This window comes from Xenopus tropicalis, chromosome 1 (genome assembly GCF_000004195.4).
Source record: "Xenopus tropicalis strain Nigerian chromosome 1, UCB_Xtro_10.0, whole genome shotgun sequence".
Classification (NCBI taxonomy): Eukaryota; Metazoa; Chordata; class Amphibia; order Anura; family Pipidae; genus Xenopus; species Xenopus tropicalis.
The window spans coordinates 140,569,591-140,590,864 of record NC_030677.2 but is presented as its reverse complement, the minus strand read 5'-3'; the positions used below and the strand labels follow the sequence as shown (position 1 = coordinate 140,590,864).

Sequence of the window (21,274 nt, the reverse complement as noted above, 5' to 3'; positions counted from 1 at the left end):
TCTGCCTGCCCTATGCTGCCTGTGTGTGCCATGCTCTGACTGCCCTATGCTGCCTGTAGGAGGTGAACCTGGCAGGGGTTTGTTCTGGGAGTTTGTTAGTAGTTAGAAATAGCCATTAAATGGTGTGTAATTATGTGCTGGGGGTTGCTGTGCTATCCACAGGGGAAGAGGAGGCATTTGGATTTAAGGGTGTGTCTTAATATGACATAATATAATTCTTTCACATATGAATGAAGGGTGATATCACTACAGTGAGCACCAACCATTTGGTAAAAACTGGCTTCCATTAGCAGCCCTCCACTATATATGCTAGAGAAATTCCGGCCCTCGGTACATTACATTACATTACATTAACATTTATTTATAAAGCGCCATTATATTCCGCAGCGCTGTACAATAAGTGGGTTACATACATTGGACATACAGAGTAACATATAAAGCAATCAGTAACCGATACAAGAGGTGAAGAGGGCCCTGCCCAAAAGAGCTTACAATCTACAAGAGAGCTTACAATCTACAAGCAGAAGTTGGACAGCACCGGTTTAGAGTATTAAAAAGTGGGATCTTAAAAGGCTATACTGAAAAAGTCTAACTGAGTTAGTGTTGGCTTAGAACTTTTGAGCTGGTTAGCTTTATTTGGGAGGTTAAGGCTGTTAATGACTATTGCACAGTAGAGATAACATCAGCTGGCTATTATCTGGACAGGGCTGCAGCTAGAAGCACTATCACTGACTTAAATTGCTTAGGAATTAAGTGGAACATAGAACTGTTTGTGTATATGAGGTAAAGTTAGATTATTTTGGTAATGCTGTAGGGGAGATGAGCATTGCAACTGCATGTTAAATTTTAGCTATTCAGTTAGTAGATCATTCACTGTTGCAATATACAGTACAGGAATGGATGTAGGGTTTTGGGCAGGAACACACTGCTTATACAGTGATCATAAGATCATTGAGGAATCAGAGCGAACAGAGTGTGCATGTCTCCTGTAGAACCAGAGGTAAGAGAAAAGAAGCTTTATGATTAAGGGCCATTGTTCATACCATTATGAAGCTGCAGCTTGATTGGTCAAGCACTGAGGGGAGGCATATCCTTGATAAGGAATTGTAGCTGCAGGGAAATTTCACTTGTTTCTTTGGATGGGATTTTTTGGGCATATTTATCAAACTGAGAGTCGGCTTCTGTTGAACTGTGGTAAGCTTGGAGGCATAGCTTGTCAAGGTAATTTTGGAGGCATAGCTTGTCAAGGTAATTTTGGAAGCAGAGCTTGTCAAGGTAATTTTGGAGGCAGAGCTTGTCAAGGTAATTTTGGAGGCAGAGCTTGTCAAGGTAATTGTGGAGGCATAGCAGCCTGTCAAGGTAATTTTGGAGGCATAGCTTGTCAAGGTAATTTTGGAAGCAGAGCTTGTCAAGGTAATTTTGGAGGCAGAGCTTGTCAAGGTAATTTTGGAGGCAGAGCTTGTCAAGGTAATTGTGGAGGCATAGCAGCCTGTCAAGGTAATTTTGGAGGCAGAGCTTGTCAAGGTAATTTTGGAGGCATAGCAGACTGTCAAGGTAATTTTGGAGGCATAGCTTGTCAAGGTAATTTTGGAGGCAGAGCTTGTCAAGGTAATTTTGGAGGCATAGCAGCCTGTCAAGGTAATTGTGGAGGCATAGCAGCCTGTCAAGGTAATTTTGGAGGCATAGCAGACTGTCAAGGTAATTGTGGAGGCATAGCAGCCTGTCAAGGTAATTGTGGAGGCATAGCAGCCTGTCAAGGTAATTGTGGAGGCATAGCAGCCTGTCAAGGTAATTTTGGAGGCATAGCAGACTGTCAAGGTAATTTTGGAGGCATAGCTTGTCAAGGTAATTTTGGAGGCAGAGCTTGTCAAGGTAATTTTGGAGGCATAGCAGCCTGTCAAGGTAATTTTGGAGGCATAGCAGACTGTCAAGGTAATTGTGGAGGCATAGCAGCCTGTCAAGGTAATTGTGGAGGCATAGCAGCCTGTCAAGGTAATTGTGGAGGCATAGCAGCCTGTCAAGGTAATTTTGGAGGCATAGCAGACTGTCAAGGTAATTTTGGAGGCATAGCTTGTCAAGGTAATTTTGGAGGCAGAGCTTGTCAAGGTAATTGTGGAGGCATAGCAGCCTGTCAAGGTAATTTTGGAGGCATAGCAGCCTGTCAAGGTAATTTTGGAGGCATAGCAGACTGTCAAGGTAATTGTGGAGGCATAGCAGCCTGTCAAGGTAATTGTGGAGGCATAGCAGCCTGTCAAGGTAATTGTGGAGGCATAGCAGCCTGTCAAGGTAATTTTGGAGGCATAGCTTGTCAAGGTAATTTTGGAGGCATAGCTTGTCAAGAAGGGGATCAGTGCTTCCATGGTGTTGCTCTCTATTAGGCAGTCATGGAGTGAGAAGGCTTGTTACAGGGTTAGCAATAGCCACCCTTAATATGGCACACCTTAAATGAATTCTGTTTGGCTGCCATCAAATATGTGCAAATCTGAGTCGTATTTCATATATGTCCCCCCTTGGTATAAGGTCAGTGTGTGCCATGCTCTGTCTGCCCTATGCTGCCTGTAGGAGGTGAACCTGGCAGGGGTTTGTTCTGGGAGTTTGTTAGTAGTTAGAAATAGCCATTAAATGGTCCCTAAGATGTGTAATTATGTGCTGGGGGTTGCTGTGCTATCCACAGGGGAAGAGGAGGCATTTGGATTTAAGGGTGTGTCTTAATATGACATAATATAATTCTTTCACATATGAATGAAGGGTGATATCACTACAGTGAGCACCAACCATTTGGTAAAAACTGGCTTCCATTAGCAGCCCTCCACTATATATGCTAGAGAAATTCCGGCCCTCGGTACATTACATTACATTACATTAACATTTATTTATAAAGCGCCATTATATTCCGCAGCGCTGTACAATAAGTGGGTTACATACATTGGACATACAGAGTAACATATAAAGCAATCAGTAACCGATACAAGAGGTGAAGAGGGCCCTGCCCAAAAGAGCTTACAATCTACAAGAGAGCTTACAATCTACAAGCAGAAGTTGGACAGCACCGGTTTAGAGTATTAAAAAGTGGGATCTTAAAAGGCTATACTGAAAAAGTCTAACTGAGTTAGTGTTGGCTTAGAACTTTTGAGCTGGTTAGCTCTATTTGGGAGGTTAAGGCTGTTAATGACTATTGCACAGTAGAGATAACATCAGCTGGCTATTATCTGGACAGGGCTGCAGCTAGAAGCACTATCACTGACTTAAATTGCTTAGGAATTAAGTGGAACATAGAACTGTTTGTGTATATGAGGTAAAGTTAGATTATTTTGGTAATGCTGTAGGGGAGATGAGCATTGCAACTGCATGTTAAATTTTAGCTATTCAGTTAGTAGATCATTCACTGTTGCAATATACAGTACAGGAATGGATGTAGGGTTTTGGGCAGGAACACACTGCTTATACAGTGATCATAAGATCATTGAGGAATCAGAGCGAACAGAGTGTGCATGTCTCCTGTAGAACCAGAGGTAAGAGAAAAGAAGCTTTATGATTAAGGGCCATTGTTCATACCATTATGAAGCTGCAGCTTGATTGGTCAAGCACTGAGGGGAGGCATATCCTTGATAAGGAATTGTAGCTGCAGGGAAATTTCACTTGTTTCTTTGGATGGGATTTTTTGGGCATATTTATCAAACTGAGAGTCGGCTTCTGTTGAACTGTGGTAAGCTTGGAGGCATAGCTTGTCAAGGTAATTTTGGAGGCATAGCTTGTCAAGGTAATTTTGGAAGCAGAGCTTGTCAAGGTAATTTTGGAGGCAGAGCTTGTCAAGGTAATTTTGGAGGCAGAGCTTGTCAAGGTAATTTTGGAGGCATAGCAGCCTGTCAAGGTAATTTTGGAGGCAGAGCTTGTCAAGGTAATTTTGGAGGCATAGCAGACTGTCAAGGTAATTTTGGAGGCATAGCTTGTCAAGGTAATTTTGGAGGCAGAGCTTGTCAAGGTAATTTTGGAGGCATAGCAGCCTGTCAAGGTAATTGTGGAGGCATAGCAGCCTGTCAAGGTAATTTTGGAGGCATAGCAGACTGTCAAGGTAATTGTGGAGGCATAGCTTGTCAAGGTAATTGTGGAGGCATAGCAGCCTGTCAAGGTAATTGTGGAGGCATAGCAGCCTGTCAAGGTAATTGTGGAGGCATAGCAGCCTGTCAAGGTAATTTTGGAGGCATAGCAGACTGTCAAGGTAATTTTGGAGGCATAGCTTGTCAAGGTAATTTTGGAGGCAGAGCTTGTCAAGGTAATTTTGGAGGCATAGCAGCCTGTCAAGGTAATTTTGGAGGCATAGCAGCCTGTCAAGGTAATTGTGGAGGCATAGCAGCCTGTCAAGGTAATTGTGGAGGCATAGCAGCCTGTCAAGGTAATTTTGGAGGCATAGCAGACTGTCAAGGTAATTTTGGAGGCATAGCTTGTCAAGGTAATTTTGGAGGCAGAGCTTGTCAAGGTAATTGTGGAGGCATAGCAGCCTGTCAAGGTAATTTTGGAGGCATAGCAGACTGTCAAGGTAATTGTGGAGGCATAGCAGCCTGTCAAGGTAATTGTGGAGGCATAGCAGCCTGTCAAGGTAATTGTGGAGGCATAGCAGCCTGTCAAGGTAATTTTGGAGGCATAGCTTGTCAAGGTAATTTTGGAGGCATAGCTTGTCAAGAAGGGGATCAGTGCTTCCATGGTGTTGCTCTCTATTAGGCAGTCATGGAGTGAGAAGGCTTGTTACAGGGTTAGCAATAGCCACCCTTAATATGGCACACCTTAAATGAATTCTGTTTGGCTGCCATCAAATATGTGCAAATCTGAGTCGTATTTCATATATGTCCCCCCTTGGTATAAGGTCAGTTTTAATGAGTATCTGAGCCAGGTAAGACTGTGGTCCCTCAATATAATGGCTACAACCATAAAAGTTTACTTGATAGCCTGTATTAAGTCTAGTCAACATGGGTGTTGCTGACCTTAAAAAAATGAAATTAAAAGTGAATTGCAAGACCGTACAGTAGGCAAGCAATATAGAACACCTTAGGTTTTAAAGCTTAGCAAATCCCTTGCAGCACAGCATACCCAGTGGTACTATACAAGCCAGTAATGACCTTGTGAGTTTTTAGCTCATAGCTCACAAACAAAGATCATGGAATCATTATAAAAATATGCCTGTACAATCTAAAGGTGCATATTCCACTTTTAAGATGCTATAGTTGTCACCTACGAAAAAAACTGGTGCAACCTGTCATATTTTTTTGTACCCACAATGCAACATTTGTTCCCAGAATGCCAACATGATTGTGGCTTCTCAAAATTGTGTGCCAGATACCTAAGGCAAAATAGTTGCACTGTAACTTGTGCCTGTGAAGGAGGGAGGTGGCATATGGATGGGACATGTGTATACAATAATGTACCCTTCAGTCATATGTGATTCAAGCACTTATAAGAAGAAGAGCAAGGCTCTACGTACTGCTTTGTCAAGTAGGAAGGGCTACAGGGCTACTTTGCAGCACAGTACATGAGTACGCAGCACTTTGCCCTTTGTACTATATGCACTTAAATAGGTCCAAACAGTATACTGGTGTATGGGACTAGTAGTATAGCACAAGTAAGCACAGACATTTAACTGCTCTACTGGATGAAAATCTATTTCTTTAATTTATTAGACAAAATAAAAAATTTCTGTTGTATTAACGTGGCAAACATTGACTTCTTATATTAAACCAAAACCAGAATAACCAATGCTTCTAAAAGCTCTTAAGGATGTGAAATAAATATGTATAAACATCTATCCATCCTACTAACTTCTTAAGTTCCCTTGAAGCACTTATTTATTGCTGCTTAAGGCACCAGAAGCAGAGACCTTGGCCCTTGATAAAGGGCACGAAAGGGGCCCGAAACATATTGTATATGGCATAAAAATAAAAGCATTTTTTGGCAGCAATTTTGCATTTTGTCTCGTGCTCCCACTATATATATTTTTCGATTAAACCAAAAGTTATATGTGTAGCTAAAAAAGTTACTGTCCCTCAAACCATTCAGCAAGTCCATAACAGGATGAGATATAACTGAAGGTCAAATCAGAATCTGCAGTGAGTTCTCTATTAGCAATGGTAATTACACATGTGCCAATGTCATTTCCATAACAACATCTTATAATTATCATCATGTATTTATGTAATCCCACATCTGAACTACAGGATCTGCTGTCTCTGTTGTCATTCTTTTGACTGGTGTACCAGGCTTTCAGCTTTACACCTCTTTTACTGAGTCTAAGGGGTATATTTATCTTGTTGTGTAAAAAGTGAAGTGAAGCATTACCGGTGATGTTGCCCAGGGCAACCAATCAGCAATTAGATTTCAACAGTTAAAATACCAAAGCATCTGATTGGCTGCTATGAGAAACATCTCTGATAATGTTTTACTCCACTTTTTACACAGCATGATAAATACACCCCTATCTGTCAGCCCTACTTTCATAGGCAGTTAACCGGGTTTCTTACTTTAAAATAGGGAAAACTCTATATGTGCCTGTATTAGCAACCTTTATATGTACTAAAATGCTTTCAGTTTGCACTGGTGCAGTAACCCGTGGCAACCTATAAGATGCTTACTTTTAAACAGATCCCTAGTAAATTGACTTGCAGAAATATTTGCACCTTTTATCATATATAACCCCAACTGCTAGTATTTCGGAAACTACTAAGGGGCATACTCAAGAAAAATTGTATTTGCATATTTTTTGTGTTTTGTTTCTACCATGACTAAACTCATTTATTAAAAAAAAGTATTATAAAAAGCACAAATGAAAAATGGAAGGAATACAAATAAGAGTATGAAAACCTTGAAATTCTAATTTTCGTAAAAAATTTTATGTGATTACAAACGAAAAAAATCCCAAGAACCTCTAAACCCTAAAACTCTACATGACCTCGCCAGCTTTTAGATGGTGTAGTTTAGTATTGAAGTTTTTCGTGGTTTTTAGACTTTTTAAAATGGATTTAGATCTCCTTTAAAGTAAAATGGGGTGAAATAAAAGCATTAAAAACATAGGAATAGTTGTGCGTGAACAAGATAAATCAATAAGAAAAACATTAGAACCCTTGATAGAGAGCTTAGTTCTAAAGCATCAGGGTTTTCTCTTTTGCCGAATGTGTCTGCTTTGCTTTTGGAACTTTTTTTGCACCAAGGGAAACTGTGGTATGTATATTGTAATATATTGGTATTCTACCTATTGTTGTTACTGCACATTGAACTGTTTGACTATATAAAGATAGCTTTGCAATACACTAAATGGTCCCATACTATGCTTTTTATCAAGTTTGCATTTAGCCATATTCATTTTGAACAACAAGGATGTAACAGGGCTTTGCCATAGAACTGTGAATTTGCAGTAGCCTGAATCAGTGTACTGTATATTTGTGGGGATCATTGTGCTTGGAAAGAGATATACCTTTGATACAGGGATAAACACCAGCAAAACAGATTTATGAATAGAAAACTTTCTGTGACAAGTTTTTCTAGTGCTTGACGTGGAGGAAATGGGCAACAGGCAAAAATGGGTACAAGAGGTCATTTACAAAGACCTTGGGCAGAAGTATAAAAGCACAAAAGAGCACCATTAAAGTGATACTGACACCAGATTAAATCTTTTTTTACATCTATCATAACATTGTCTTTGCAAGAATTTTATAATTTTGCCATAAAAATATTTGCCTGAGGCATTTACATAACCTGTCTGATCCCCCGTGTTCCTCTATGAGGGGGCTGCCATATTTGTCTGTTAGCATTAGAAGCTGTAACTGACAGGCTGAGAAGGGACAGTCAGGCTGGCAAAACAGTCAGGTGAATGAACTTCAAGTAACAATTACTTACAAAACCAAACCTGTCAGCGAAAAACCGTCAACACGACCTATAGGTAGCTTTTTATATATATTCATATTTTGAAAAGTAGTTTTTTCTTGTCAGTATCACTTTAAGTCATACGAGGGAGTATTCATGTCTAGGGTCCAGGCATTCTTTACTTCTTCTAGAAAATCTAGAAATCTAGAATGTAGAAATCAAATCATATTTTGCACTTTGCATCCTGTCCTGTATGCAGTCAATTATTACAATTGTCTTGTCTAGTGCTGTTATCTCTATCTCTATAAGTAATCTATAACTAAAGAAAACTGTGGTCTCCACATGTTCACAGCTATGCCAAGAGTGTTTCATTTTTTAAAGATGTACACTATTTTAGTCTTTTTTAGTACATTTTTTGAATACATAATGTATGCTTGTTTCTCTGTTTCTAGTTACAGCATCAGCCCCCTCAGTCTTTCCTCTTATTCCCTGCTGTGGCAATGTTGACTTTGAGAACTCAGTGACAATGGGCTGCTTGGTGACTGGCTACATGGCAGATCCATTAGAAATTCAATGGAATGATGGTAGTATTACAACTGGGATCAAGACTATGGGGCCTGTGCTCAGTGCAGCTGATGGACTTTACACCTTGAGCAGCCAGCTTACCATCTTAGCCTCAGAATGGAAGAACACAACATACAGATGTAAAGTAGTGCACAATTCTACCAATACAAAACAGGAGAAGTCTTTAAAAGGTAATCTAAATATATGTTTATATGATTGATTAAAGGGCATCTAAACACTGTTGTTTAACAATTCTCTACCTAAGGGGTTCTGGACAATGATCACAGCTTAAATATTTCTTATTCACCATATTAATAGGGTAAACTTTTCTCTGTCGGTACAGACCAGTGTAGCTATTAAAATGCAAACCAATCTGCCAGTGTCACATGATCTATGTAAAGCTGGTTTCTTTTTCCTACAACTTGACACTTTAAACCAGGGGGCTCAAACTTAATTTACCTGGGGGCCACAGGAGGCAAAGTCAGGATGAGGCTGGGCCACATAAGGGATTTCACAAAAAATTGGCTTTCAAGGGATAATGCAAGGCACGGCGGGAGCTGCTGATTGTGGAAATGACGTTATGCCATCATAACAGTTATTATGGGAAGACGTTCTGTGTGCAAATAACTGTTATGATGGAATAACGTCATTTCCGCAATCAGCAGCTCCCGCCCGCCGTGCCTTGCATTATCCCTTGAATCGCAATAAAAATCGCGATCCATTCATTGCTTTTGAGAAGGCGTTGGTGCGGGCCACAAAATACTGTACTGAGGGCCGCTGCTTTAAACAGTGTCAATTATTTTATCTATCACAGAATGCTAAATAGGAGTAATTGCTCCTTTTTGATTACTTTGTACAAGTATGTGATCCCTTATCCGGGAACCCGTTATCCAGAATGCTCCTAATTAGCTCCGAAGCCTGTCTCCCATAGACTCCATTTTAATCAAATAATTCCGATTTTTCAAATTTCCTTTTTCTCTGTAATAATAAAACAGTACCTTGTACTTGATCCCAACTAAGATATAATTAATCCTTATTGGATGCAAAACAATCCTATTGGGTTTAATTAATGTTTTATTGCTTTTTTAATGGACTTAAGGTATGGAGATCCAAATTATGGAAAGACCCCCTTATCCGGAATACCCTTGGTCTTGAGCATTCTGGATAACGGGTTCTAAAATGACACTATGTTATGTTCTGAGTGAGAGAGCTGAAATGGATTCTAGTGGCTAGGTGCAGAGTGGAATGGAACTATGGCAATGCAGCAGAGATCTAAGACCCCAGAGTTGAAAAGGTAATTAATCTTTTAGACTTTTAAGCAGCACTAGCAGGGAAGAGCAGCAGAAAGCTGTTGGGAGACACAGCTCATCAGTCTGTTGTGATAAGCCCTGCTGATCTGGAATGCAGGAATTACTCAGGGATAAGCTCAATCAGATTGTCAGCAGGCCAGGGTCATAATCAATAGATCAGATTATCAGAACACCAAGGAGTAAGAGAGATTCAAAGTCCAAACAAACATGCCAAAGTTAAATACCAATTCAGCAACAAGACTTGCTAAAAAATACACACACCATGGATTAACCTGCTTGCTCAGGGCAGGCAGCTATTTATCCCTTCCCCAATTAGCCAACAGCAGTCAGTACCATAACCCCACTGTTGCTGGCAGAAACCTGACACATTATTATCTCTGTAGGTAAGTTAACAGCAAGATGGCTGACATACCGCTAGTATGCAGCATTTTTACTGGTGAATTTATTTGTATCAGCAATTATATTTTGGTCATCTACATTAGAGAACTAGGGGGCAAAGTGGCATAGATTAAGGACAGTTTAGATCCCATATAAGAATGATTTATATATGATAAAGAATAGTAGGCTAATGAGAATTTACTTGCTACCCCACTTGTACAACCCATCATTATTGTTTTTATTCATTCATTACCTCAGTATGAAGAGGTTTCCTTTCAGTGACACTACTTGGCCACACGCCTGACTAAAGAAAAATGAAGTTATTATTTTCAGGATACTTGTGACTAGGGTCACTTTGACCCCTGTGCATTGGCTCAGATCAGGTCATATGAGGGCTACAGGGTGCTTTATTGTTCATAATGTAAATTTGTCATTTTTATAGCTATGAAGATATGGAAAAGTAAGGTTACGTAAATATAAGCAAAACTATTTCTAATTAAGTATTATAACCAAAAAGTAAGCTATAGATGACTTATTCTTTCTAGTGTTCTGCATGATGGTTTTGAAATTCTGAATTCTTGTTTTTCCTTTTTTCTTATTTAATCACAGTGTTACCCTGTATAGAGCCTCATGTCCAGATATTTCTGCAGCCACCATGCATGAGTGACGTGGCTCCTGATACAAAACCTCAGAAAATAAATGCTACATTGGATCTTGTGTGTATAATTAAGAACTTCTACCATGAGCAAATTAAACTTAAGTGGCTGATGAATGGGAAACAAGATTTAAGTGCAGAAGCATCAGTGCCAAACCCTATAAAGACAGAGGACGGTACCTACAGTGCCAGCAGCCAACTGCGTATTCTAAAAGGGATGTGGAACAAGGGCATGCAGTACTCCTGTGTTGTCACTCATCCTTCCTCTAATACAACTACCATAGCAAATATCACCAAGTGCACAGGTAAATATTGTATTTGTAAAAAGGTTTAGCATTTAACACATAATATTAACATCTGAACTTTTTCTTTGCTATGGCATGCTAAAATGAAATAATAATTCCCCCTGCTATTACATTATTCCCATAGTGTGTGCTATGGATCTTACTTCAAACTGAAAATATGAATCAAATTCATAGGAAGCACACACATTTTAATCTTTATGTCATAAATGTGTACAATGAGCTGGAATCAATGTGTATACATTGAGCTGGTATTTTTTAGCTGCAACATTTTGGAAGCATATATCAGCAAATAAATAGATTGTAAACGTTTTGTTTAGAATGCATGAGATAGTAAAAAAATCTACAATATTTTAGTTTTCATGAGATGAAATATATGATCCTAGCGATAACGGCAGATAGTGGGTTATTGGTACCCAGGAGAATAGCTGGCTTTGTGACGACACAGATCATCATTTAATAATGTTAGGAGCTGAGAGATGTCAAACAAGTTTGCTGTTAAACTTATTAATTCTATTTATTCAACTAGTCCTAGAAATGCTATTAACCTGGTATGGCTCTTACTTTAAGAACAAATGTATCTTTGTCTTCTCCTGCCAGAAGAATGCTATGACAACCTCCAAGTGCATCCTCTCCCACCCACCTTTCATGACCTTTACTTTAGTCGGATTGCTAAGATTACCTGCCTTGTGAGCAGCATGAAAACCACAGAAAACTTTAACATTGCTTGGGAAAGAGAGAAAGAGGGAAAACTAGAGTTTGTCACTGAGGATCCTGTTCTCCATGACAATGGGACCTATAGCGTTGTCAGTGTCCTAAGTGTTTGTGCTGAGGATTGGGAAAGTAGGGAAAAGTTCTCATGCACTGTAAGAAGCCAGGATTTGCCATCACCAGTTAAGAAAACAATCTTCAAACAGAATGGTAAGTGCAGGCTATTCATTATGTACTCTTACTATATATTTATATACTAACACATTATTTAATTTACATTAGTTAACCAAGGGCTAATTCCTTTTCAAGTGAGAAAATGATTATTAACAGAAGAAAAGTTGGCCAGAGGTTTAACAAATGGGTGTTTGCATTTTCCATACATAAAAATGAACCAATCTTATTAGTACTGCCACACCTCTCACAACTCTAGTCATGCCCATTCCCACACCTTGGGGCACATTTACTAACCCACGAACTGGTCGAATGCGTCCGAAAGCGTTTTTTTCGTAATGATCAGTATTTTGCGATTTTTCGCAAAATTGTCTCAACTTTTTTGTAGCCATTCCGAATGTTTCGCAAAAAGTCACGACTTTTTCGTAGCGTTACGACTTGCGCGAATTGTTGCAACTTTTTCGCAGCTTTCGCGCCGAGTACGAAAGTTTTGGATTCATTCAAGCTTCAGTATGGTGACTTTTCTTGAGCCAGGTTGGAGCTGCAGGGTGCCATTGAGTCCTATGGGAGGCTTCCAAAATCATGCTAAGTCTGAAAGTTTCTCCCGCCGCTTACGTGCACTCAATACGAAAAAGTCGCGACAAGATACGAGCAAATCGTAACGGTTGTGAAAAAGTCGCGTCTTTTCGCGCAAAACGTAATGGTTACGAAAAAAGTCACGACAATTTTCGAAAAGTCGTAACAGCGACGAAAAAATCGCAAAAAATACGAAAAAGTCGCAAAATGTTCGTTTTCCAATCAGAATTTTTCCAATTCGGATTCGAATTCGTGTAATAGTAGTAAATCAGCCCCCTTGTGTCTCAACCCCTTCTCCTTGTAGATTGTAAGCTCTTTTGGGCAGGGCCCTCTCCACCTTTTGTATCGGTTATTGATTGCTTTAAATGTTACTCTGTATGTCCAATGTATGAAACCCACTTATTGTACAGCTCTGTGGAATATGTTGGCACTTTATAAATAAATGTTAATAATAATAATTAGTAGTAGCAGTCTAAACAGATAGTATGATATCTACTATCAATAGGACAGTCATTTATAACTTAGGTTTGCCACTTAACATATTGAAAATAACTTCAAAACTATTTTTTTCATAATGTATCTTAGAAGGAACTCCAAAAGCTCCAGATGTCTATTTACTTCCACCATCCCCTCAAGAAATTTTACAGCAGGAGGTGGCTACAATTACCTGTTATATCAAAGGCTTTTACCCCAAAGAAATCTTCGTACAATGGATGCAAGGAAGTGCAAGCATCAGTGAAGACAAATTTGTAAATACTGTTGCTATGAAGAATGATGACGAGCAAACATACTTTTTATATAGCAAGCTGACCATCCCAGCAGCCCACTGGAATCAAGGAAATACATACACCTGCATTGTTGGGCATGAAGCTCTACCCCTGTACATCACACAGCAAAGCATTGATAAGTCAAGCGGTAAACCAAGTCATGTTAATGTTACCCTTGTTTTGTCTGACGCTGCTTCTACTTGTTATTAGGCTCTCCAGATTTCTGATGGTTTTAAGGAAAGTTGTTCAGTGCTGTGTTTGTTGTCTCGTTTTATGTAACCCACCTTAAGCAACAATAAAATGTTTTGTCCAAAGATACATGCTTTTGTTCCATTGAGCTATATGTGTTCTGATACAAGGATTTAAAAACAATACAATAATGTCAATGGTATAACAAAAATCCTGAATTCATTATTTAGGCTTAAAATGTAACAATGTTCATCAAGTCCAATTTCTTTACTAATCTGGTAGTGTTCATCTAGAGCAGTGATCCCCAACCAGTGGCTTGCAAGCAACATGTCGCTCACTGACCCCTTGGATGTTGCTCCCGGTGGCCTCAAAGCAGGTGCTTTATTTTTGTGAATTCTTGGTTAGGAGGCAAGCTTTGGTTGAATAAGAACCATGTGTACTGACCAGGTCTCCTGTAGGCTTCCAGTCAACATAGGGGTTACCAAATAACCAGTCACAGCCCTTATTTGGCACCCTATGTACATTTATCATGTTTGTGTTGCTCCCCAACTCTTTTTACATTTGAACGTGGCTCACGGGTAAAAAAGGTTGGGGATCCCTGATCTAGAGGCAAACATATATATTTCCATACCAGTCTTTCCTCCTGGTACAAAATGAAATATTTTTTTATAAAATAAAATGACTATATCTGGAGGTTTTTAAGTGATAAATGTATCACCATAATAATGCTTGAAAAAGGTGTTCTGTACAAAGCAGTGAAATGTAACCACCAAGGGCATGACCTAAAGGTCATATGAAATGATCATTAATTAAAGCTTAGTTATTTTTAATCATCATGACCCTTATATAAAATATATCTAATATTTAGAGCAAAGGACCTGGTCTTTCTTCCATGCTATGGTAAATGTTATGTAATTTCCAAGTGACAGAACTAATTAAAACAGAACTAATAACAATGCAGAAGTATAAATGTATCTTTTTTTACAATAAAGTTTAGAATTAACATTTCAAGGTTTAAGAAATTTGAAAATTCACTAAACACATAGAGATAATGCACATTTATAAATGTGTAATACAGGTATCGGATCCCTTATCCGGAAACCCAATATCCAGAAAGCTCCAAATTACGGAAAGCCTGTCTCCCATAGACTCCATTTTAATCAAATAATACAGAATTTTAAAACTGATTCTCTTTTTCTCTGTAGTAATAAAACAGTACCTTGTAATTGATTCCAACTAAGATATAAATAATCCTTCTTGGATGCAAAACAACCCTATGGGGTTTAATTCATGTTTTATTGATTTTTTAGTAGACAAGGTATGGAGATCCAAATTACGGAAAGATCCCTTATCCGGAATACCCTTGGTCCCGAGTATTCTGGATAATGGGTCCTATACCTGTAATTTCATTACAATGTCTAAAATCAGGGCTCACGGGTCGGGTGACGAACTTGAGTGGATTTTTGTGCCTCTCAGTCTGATTTTTTTTTTAGTTTCTATTTTTTAATGGCATCTCATTGCATTATATTCCTGCCCACACTTGTATAATACTGTGGATAACTGGAACACTTCTGGGTAAAACTTTTCTTTTACCCATTTAGACATCAACCAACTAGGATATCATTAGAAGTTCTTACCTACAGCATGTTTTCTAGGAGAACAAAAAGCAAGGGATAGGTGTGTGATTGATATATTTGAATCATTCAGCATAACTCACTATGACTTTAATCTTATGACTTTTATCTTTTTATGACTATGACTTTAGTCAGTGCAGTTTTCTAATGAGGCACATGGGCACTGAATGGGCACTTTGTATCAACTAGTAGTAGGTACAGAACTACTAATGAACAGGGATCATGAAATATTCTCTAGGTATCATCTCATACAGTTAGAAGCAGGTAGACACAATCCAGGGAGAGGCGTGACTGTGGCAAACAGATTAATTAAAGCATGATCTATGGAGCCCCACAGACAGCACTAGCCCACTTCCTAGGTGATTTCCTCCCTCCATTTTATAAACATGCAGAGCATAATTGGAAGTAGACTCATCCACACCAGCAAGTGAGACCCTTTGCAGATCTCTTTGATATCACATTTAGACAGATATATATAGAAAAAATTCTTTAGTGGAGGATAAGTATATAAAAACTGGTTCACATAATAACAATGAGTCTGAGCACCATGTTCAAGTTTTGTGGTTTTTAAGATATTAACGAATTTAATATGCTACTAATATCAGGAATTCAGCTCAACAGTCCTCTTTGGAACTCAGAGGGCTAACTGACTTTATAGCTTATACATAGTTAGGTTGCTAACACGCTGACTTTCCTACTGACTCTCCTGACTTTTCCTACTCATAAGCCCATAGTAAAGTAGTAAAATTGCCCATATACAAAAATGGCCAAGTGCTGTAGATCTCTCCGACATGTTGACTTACCAGATAAAATTATAATGTTTTTAAGTGATACGCCAGGCTGAAATATATGGGCAGTCATGTAGTATGGTCGAAATCAGCCAATTGTCCAACAAAATTGTACGTAAAGCATGATGGTGTTGCTTTATATATAATCTGCAATCCCCTTGTTTCCTCCCCAAACTTTATTTTCAGTTCTCTTACAAGAAGTAAATGTTATATGTATAATTGGGGTGGCTTAGTAATTAAGCAATGGGTTGTCCTAGAAATTAAAGTGCCATGAGCAAAAGTAGCTAAACCATTCCTGAGACCAATACAAGCAGCAAGAGGGACTTAAGTTTGTTCTTATCTGAGCAGACAAACCATAAAATTATTTGGTATAGATAATCCCCTATGCTAAGAACCAACATGAAATATTATCAAGCATCCTTTTGGTTAGCACATACCAGGGGTCCCCAACCTTTTTAACCCGTGAGCCACACTCAAATGTAAAAAGAGTTGGGGAGCAACACAAGCATGAAAAATGTTTACAAGGGTGCCAAATAAGGGCTGTGATTGGCTATTTGGTAGCCCCTATGTGGACTGGCAGCCTATAGAAGGTTCTGTTTGGCAGTACAACTGGTTTTTATGCAACCAAAACTTGCCTTCAAGCCAGGAATTCAATAATAAGCACTTACATTAAGGCCACTGGGCGCAACATCCAAGGGGTTGGGGAGCAACATGTTGCTCATGAACCACTGGTTGGGGATCATTGGCACATACAGTACCTACTGTAAATTCATTAACCAGCAAGCAGATTGCTTCATGATGATGAATATTCCTTATAATTTTTGTTTTTTTTTTATTAAAATGATAAGCAGATAGCAGTTCAAATCCACATTAAATCATATCTACATGTTGGTCCCCAATAGGTGAAGAGCCCAAGACATTTGCCTCCTCACCACCACAATATATAGAAAATTAGGTTAAAGGAAGTTAATTTTAATTAAAATGTAATGTACTGGTGCCTTGCACTGGTAACACTGGTGTGTTTGCTACAGAACGCTCCTATAGTCTATATAAATAAGCTACTGTGTAGCCATGGGGGCAGCCATTCAAGCTTTGTTTATATAAACTATAGTAGGATTTCAGAGGCAAACACACCAGTTGCACCAGTGCAGGGTAACAGTACATTATATTGTAATTAAGGAAAAGTTCTTATGATATTAAACAGAAAGCTATACAACACTTTTTAATCTTCATTTAAAAAGAAAACTGGGTTATATAAATATATTTTGGTGGGTTTTTTTTTCTTTTTTGCATTTCTAGAAGAAAATCGAAAAAACAATTTGGTACATATATATTTTTTTTGCACATTTGCACCCTGCACCACATTTTGCCCCATGGCTGCATGTATTTGTAGTCCTGAACAGAGTGCAAAGGCCTGCCCTCTTCCAATTAATACTGCCAGTGTTTGGCAGCACTATATTTATGAGGAGCAGCATTCAGTGCAAGTTAGGAAATGCCAGAACAGGGTGTTAAGGGGCACTGTCCATACTACCTGCCCAGGCTGTAAGGACAAGGCTGCCTTGTGTCCCCAGAATTGCACCCAGTTTTTAATCCAGCACATGGTGCAGAGTGCAGCGAGGACCCAAGACATCCAAGTGTTTATTGAAAACCAAAGGTGAAATATTCCTTTGACAATTTGGTCTGGGGTCTTTGTAAGATCTTTTTTTTGCCAAGATTTTAGCTAGAGGTTAGTCATTTATCTAATGTAGACATGGACAATGCCATTGGCCCAAGGTCAGTGAGGGAAAAAGTTGTTGAGGGTCCCAGAAGAAATGTTTTACCATTCTCAGACTATTTACCCCCAGCACCACTATTACAAAATATTGGCCCATGAGTAGAATTTGTTGCAGCTTATCTTCACTGTCAATGTTTGACAGTGAAGGTAATAATTTATCAAGGCTTTAAATTTATGGGAACATTTTCCTTGTATTTACATTTATAGCTCCAATAGACTTTTGGTTGCATTGAATAAGCATGTATAAATTGTTTGTAAAGTGTAGGTACTACAAATTTGTCACTAATTGTAACTACCACTTAATTTATTTCAGTATTTCTGCGGGGAAATGAGTGCATAGAAGAGATGGAAAACAACTGGTTTACAGCTACTGTCTTCATGGTCCTATTCATTCTAAGTCTCTTTTATAATGTGACTATCACAGCGTTCAAGGTAATCACAGAAAATGTGTAATTGTTATAGCTCCAGAGAACAATGAGTGCCTTATGTATCAATGCAAAAAAAAAATTATCTCTAGTTAAACTGTTTTAAACTGTATTGTGGTTTCTCCTCAGGTTAAGGAATGACCGGGATTGAGATGATCAAAGTAATGCACTAAACTTCACCTGAAAGAAAACTTCAGCTAAATGGACAGATTTCAGCATCCCCAAAAATACTATATGTAGGAAGGTGTTGGATAGCATTGTTATGCTATTACATTATCAGGAACATCATGAAAAACCATTTCGTAGAGAAGGGAATGTAAACTGACAGTTACACTGCATTGATTTATGTCAGGTACTCAATAAATATGTTCTATAACTATATATTCATTTCCAAAATATTCCAATGAAATAACCATTTTCTTGTAATTTAGATGCAAATAAAGAATAAACAATTTTTTTTTATTAACATTTTGTCAGATTGTGTAATATTTATGGGGATATTGTTGAATGAGTCAGGCAATAAATAATAGCAGTAAGTAGGACCTAATGTAAATAAAGAAGACTTAGCTCCTGTTTCAAACGTTTAATTATGGGGACTTTATTTCCCCAGATACTGAAATGCAAATTACCAAATACTATAATCTGATTCCAGACCCAAACAACCAGGCAACAAAGCTCTTCCTTCTGCTTCCTGTCCTGATATAGACTGTAGGCTTAGGTATATCCTACTAATAATCCTAGTGATAATAAACCAAAGTAAATGTATTTATACGATGTATAGAGAGTGCATTATGTGGGTGAGTGTCTCTGTCTGAGCTGTGTGTGGGAGACTGTTAGAGAATGTTTGTGTCTTTGTGACTGTGTTCCCATTCACCTTTGATCTTGAATATATCCTGCCCTCAGCAGGATATACACCTCTGCCACTTTACATTATCTCTAAGACAATTTATATGTTTCCTACAACATGTTTACATTCCAAATTTAAGGAACAATGGGGTAAGTAAATGGTTGTGGATAAATGGCCAAGAGTGCATAAATGCAACATGGTTTAACACTTATATGCCTGGTGCATAAATCAGTTTTCAATACCCAATTACTTACACATACCAATGGTACAAATTTTATAGAACATGAAGAATGCAGTAAATCCTGCTATGTCCAAAGCACATATGCAGTAAATTGCTGCCTTGTTCCAGCTTCTTCGTATTCTATAACATTTCCCCAGATATTGATTGGAGCAGAGGTATAGTATTGCCAAAACATAAAGGAAGCAACCATTTAAATTTTATGTTTCAAACTGCTACATCCCAGTCAAGAAAAGAAGATTGAATCTGGGCATCACCAAGGTAGAAAAGACCAGCATCTTTTTTATAATAACACATAGGAACATGTAAACCTTGTATGAATTTTGGAAAAAAGTTTTTTCATAATGCAGGAAATGTTATTGCACTAAAAATCTATGGAGACCTGCACATCTGCACATTTCATGAAAGATAAATGCTAGAAAAGAATGATGCATAAAGGTCCAAATTAATGTTTCCCATGGTAACAAGAATTTACAAATAACTGGCTGAAGAATGATATACAGAACAGTTGTCAGAGGTACTATACATCTTTTATTGGTTTATTAATGACTTGTAGGAGGGCATGGAAAGACATAAAAATCCCCTGTAAGGATGATATATCCTAACTGGACAGCAAGGATTTCATATAGTTGTAGATTGTTAGCTCTTTTGGGCAGGGCTCTCTTGTATCGGTTATTGATTGCTTTATATGTTACTCTGTATGTCTAATGTATGAAACCCACTTATTGTACAAAATAAAACCCAAATATGGGTAAATATGCAAGAAAAAACAGTATATAGTTTAAGATTAACGGATCATGACTTTCAACATAAGTTTTATTGAGAATGAGATGAAGATCTTAATAAAAGCTGCTTTAGACTTACAGTATTTCTACTAGATACTGTATATTATGTACATGGATGAATAATGAATCTGTGTAGACACAAGCATCCCTTGAGATGAGAAGAAAAAAAAAGGAAGATAATTTCACTGAAGCACTTATAACTGGCAGAGGAACTAAATATTCTCAAGAATGGACTAAATGTCTTAATCCCAAATAATAAAATACATGCATATGTGATATAGTAACCTTAAGAACAATGATGAACTGGTAATGGATCCAACTGACAGTTAGGTAAGATTAACTTGATAAACATACAATTTACTAAGAAAAAAAGGCAATGTACCAGTTGAAATTATAATAATAATAATGAAATTATCACATATTAATCTCAGATAATGCAGGCAGTGTGTTGCTGTAGCTAAAACAGTCAGTTTTTATTTTGGGATCTCTGCATCCAACTTGCTTTGGTAATCATATGTATATTGGGCATCAAACTGTTCAGAAGACCCCTGACATTTATATTTATGATGTTTTATTCTTGTACCTAAGGACATGTGGGAGATATTAAGAGTTATTTATGACCATGATTGCAACTGCACGTCTGCAAATTTCCACACAGTCAGTTGAGTGTAAAAACCCCATTTATTAAAGGTATTTGCTTTAATATGCACTCTTGCACTTACAAATAGTTGTGCTTGGCACCACAGAGTACCTCTTGGCTGCTGTTTGATCGAGCTCTGCTGCGCCAATTGACACAGGGAAACCCTGTAGTTGCTGCCCCCTCTGAACCAGATGGGAGCTCTAGAGTCCCCCCTGCTCCCTGCATCAGTAGGCACAGATGCACCAAATGAATTGGGTGCATACATCACTCTCACACCAAAGCCGGAAATGATGCCAACTGGACTTTCTGCACAATTGTGTCTAATTTACTTTGAATTAGACACAATTGCTTCATGTGTTGGTATGATTATACATAAGAGTATTATTTAGCAAGGTATTTAACTATATACGGTAACTAGATTTTCCCATGTTATGGTTCCAGTGCATCCATATCTTAGTACTGTTTTCATAGCCAGAAGCCCATGCATTGATTTGTTAATTCTTGACATTTTTAGTTATTTCTGAACCTATAACAAGATAAAGTTATCTGCTTCCAGTATCTAGATAGGATTAGAAGCAGACAACTCTACCTTCAAACAATATAAGAGTATATGCTTCATGTGTACTAGTTTGTCTACTAATGAGGGTAAAGTTGTAATAAATATTATGTATT

At 38.1% G+C, this 21,274-nt stretch overlaps 2 protein-coding genes across 2 annotated transcripts; both read left to right on the top strand.

Annotated features, from left to right (window-relative positions):
- Positions 1-665: 665 nt before the first annotated feature.
- Positions 666-5,607, top strand: LOC116406682 (circumsporozoite protein-like). Its single transcript, XM_031891315.1, has 2 exons — positions 666-2,520; positions 4,862-5,607. The coding sequence occupies exon 1, from the start codon at positions 1,140-1,142 to the stop codon at positions 2,376-2,378; it is 1,239 nt and encodes a 412-aa protein (XP_031747175.1). The 5' UTR covers positions 666-1,139; the 3' UTR covers positions 2,379-2,520; positions 4,862-5,607.
- Positions 5,608-8,202: 2,595 nt separating this feature from the next.
- Positions 8,203-18,558, top strand: LOC100135349 (Ig mu chain C region membrane-bound form). Its single transcript, XM_018089627.2, has 6 exons — positions 8,203-8,603; positions 10,710-11,060; positions 11,658-11,978; positions 13,101-13,430; positions 17,981-18,099; positions 18,222-18,558. The coding sequence occupies exons 1-6, from the start codon at positions 8,279-8,281 to the stop codon at positions 18,231-18,233; spliced, it is 1,458 nt and encodes a 485-aa protein (XP_017945116.2). The 5' UTR covers positions 8,203-8,278; the 3' UTR covers positions 18,234-18,558.
- The last annotated feature ends 2,716 nt before the right edge of the window (positions 18,559-21,274 follow it).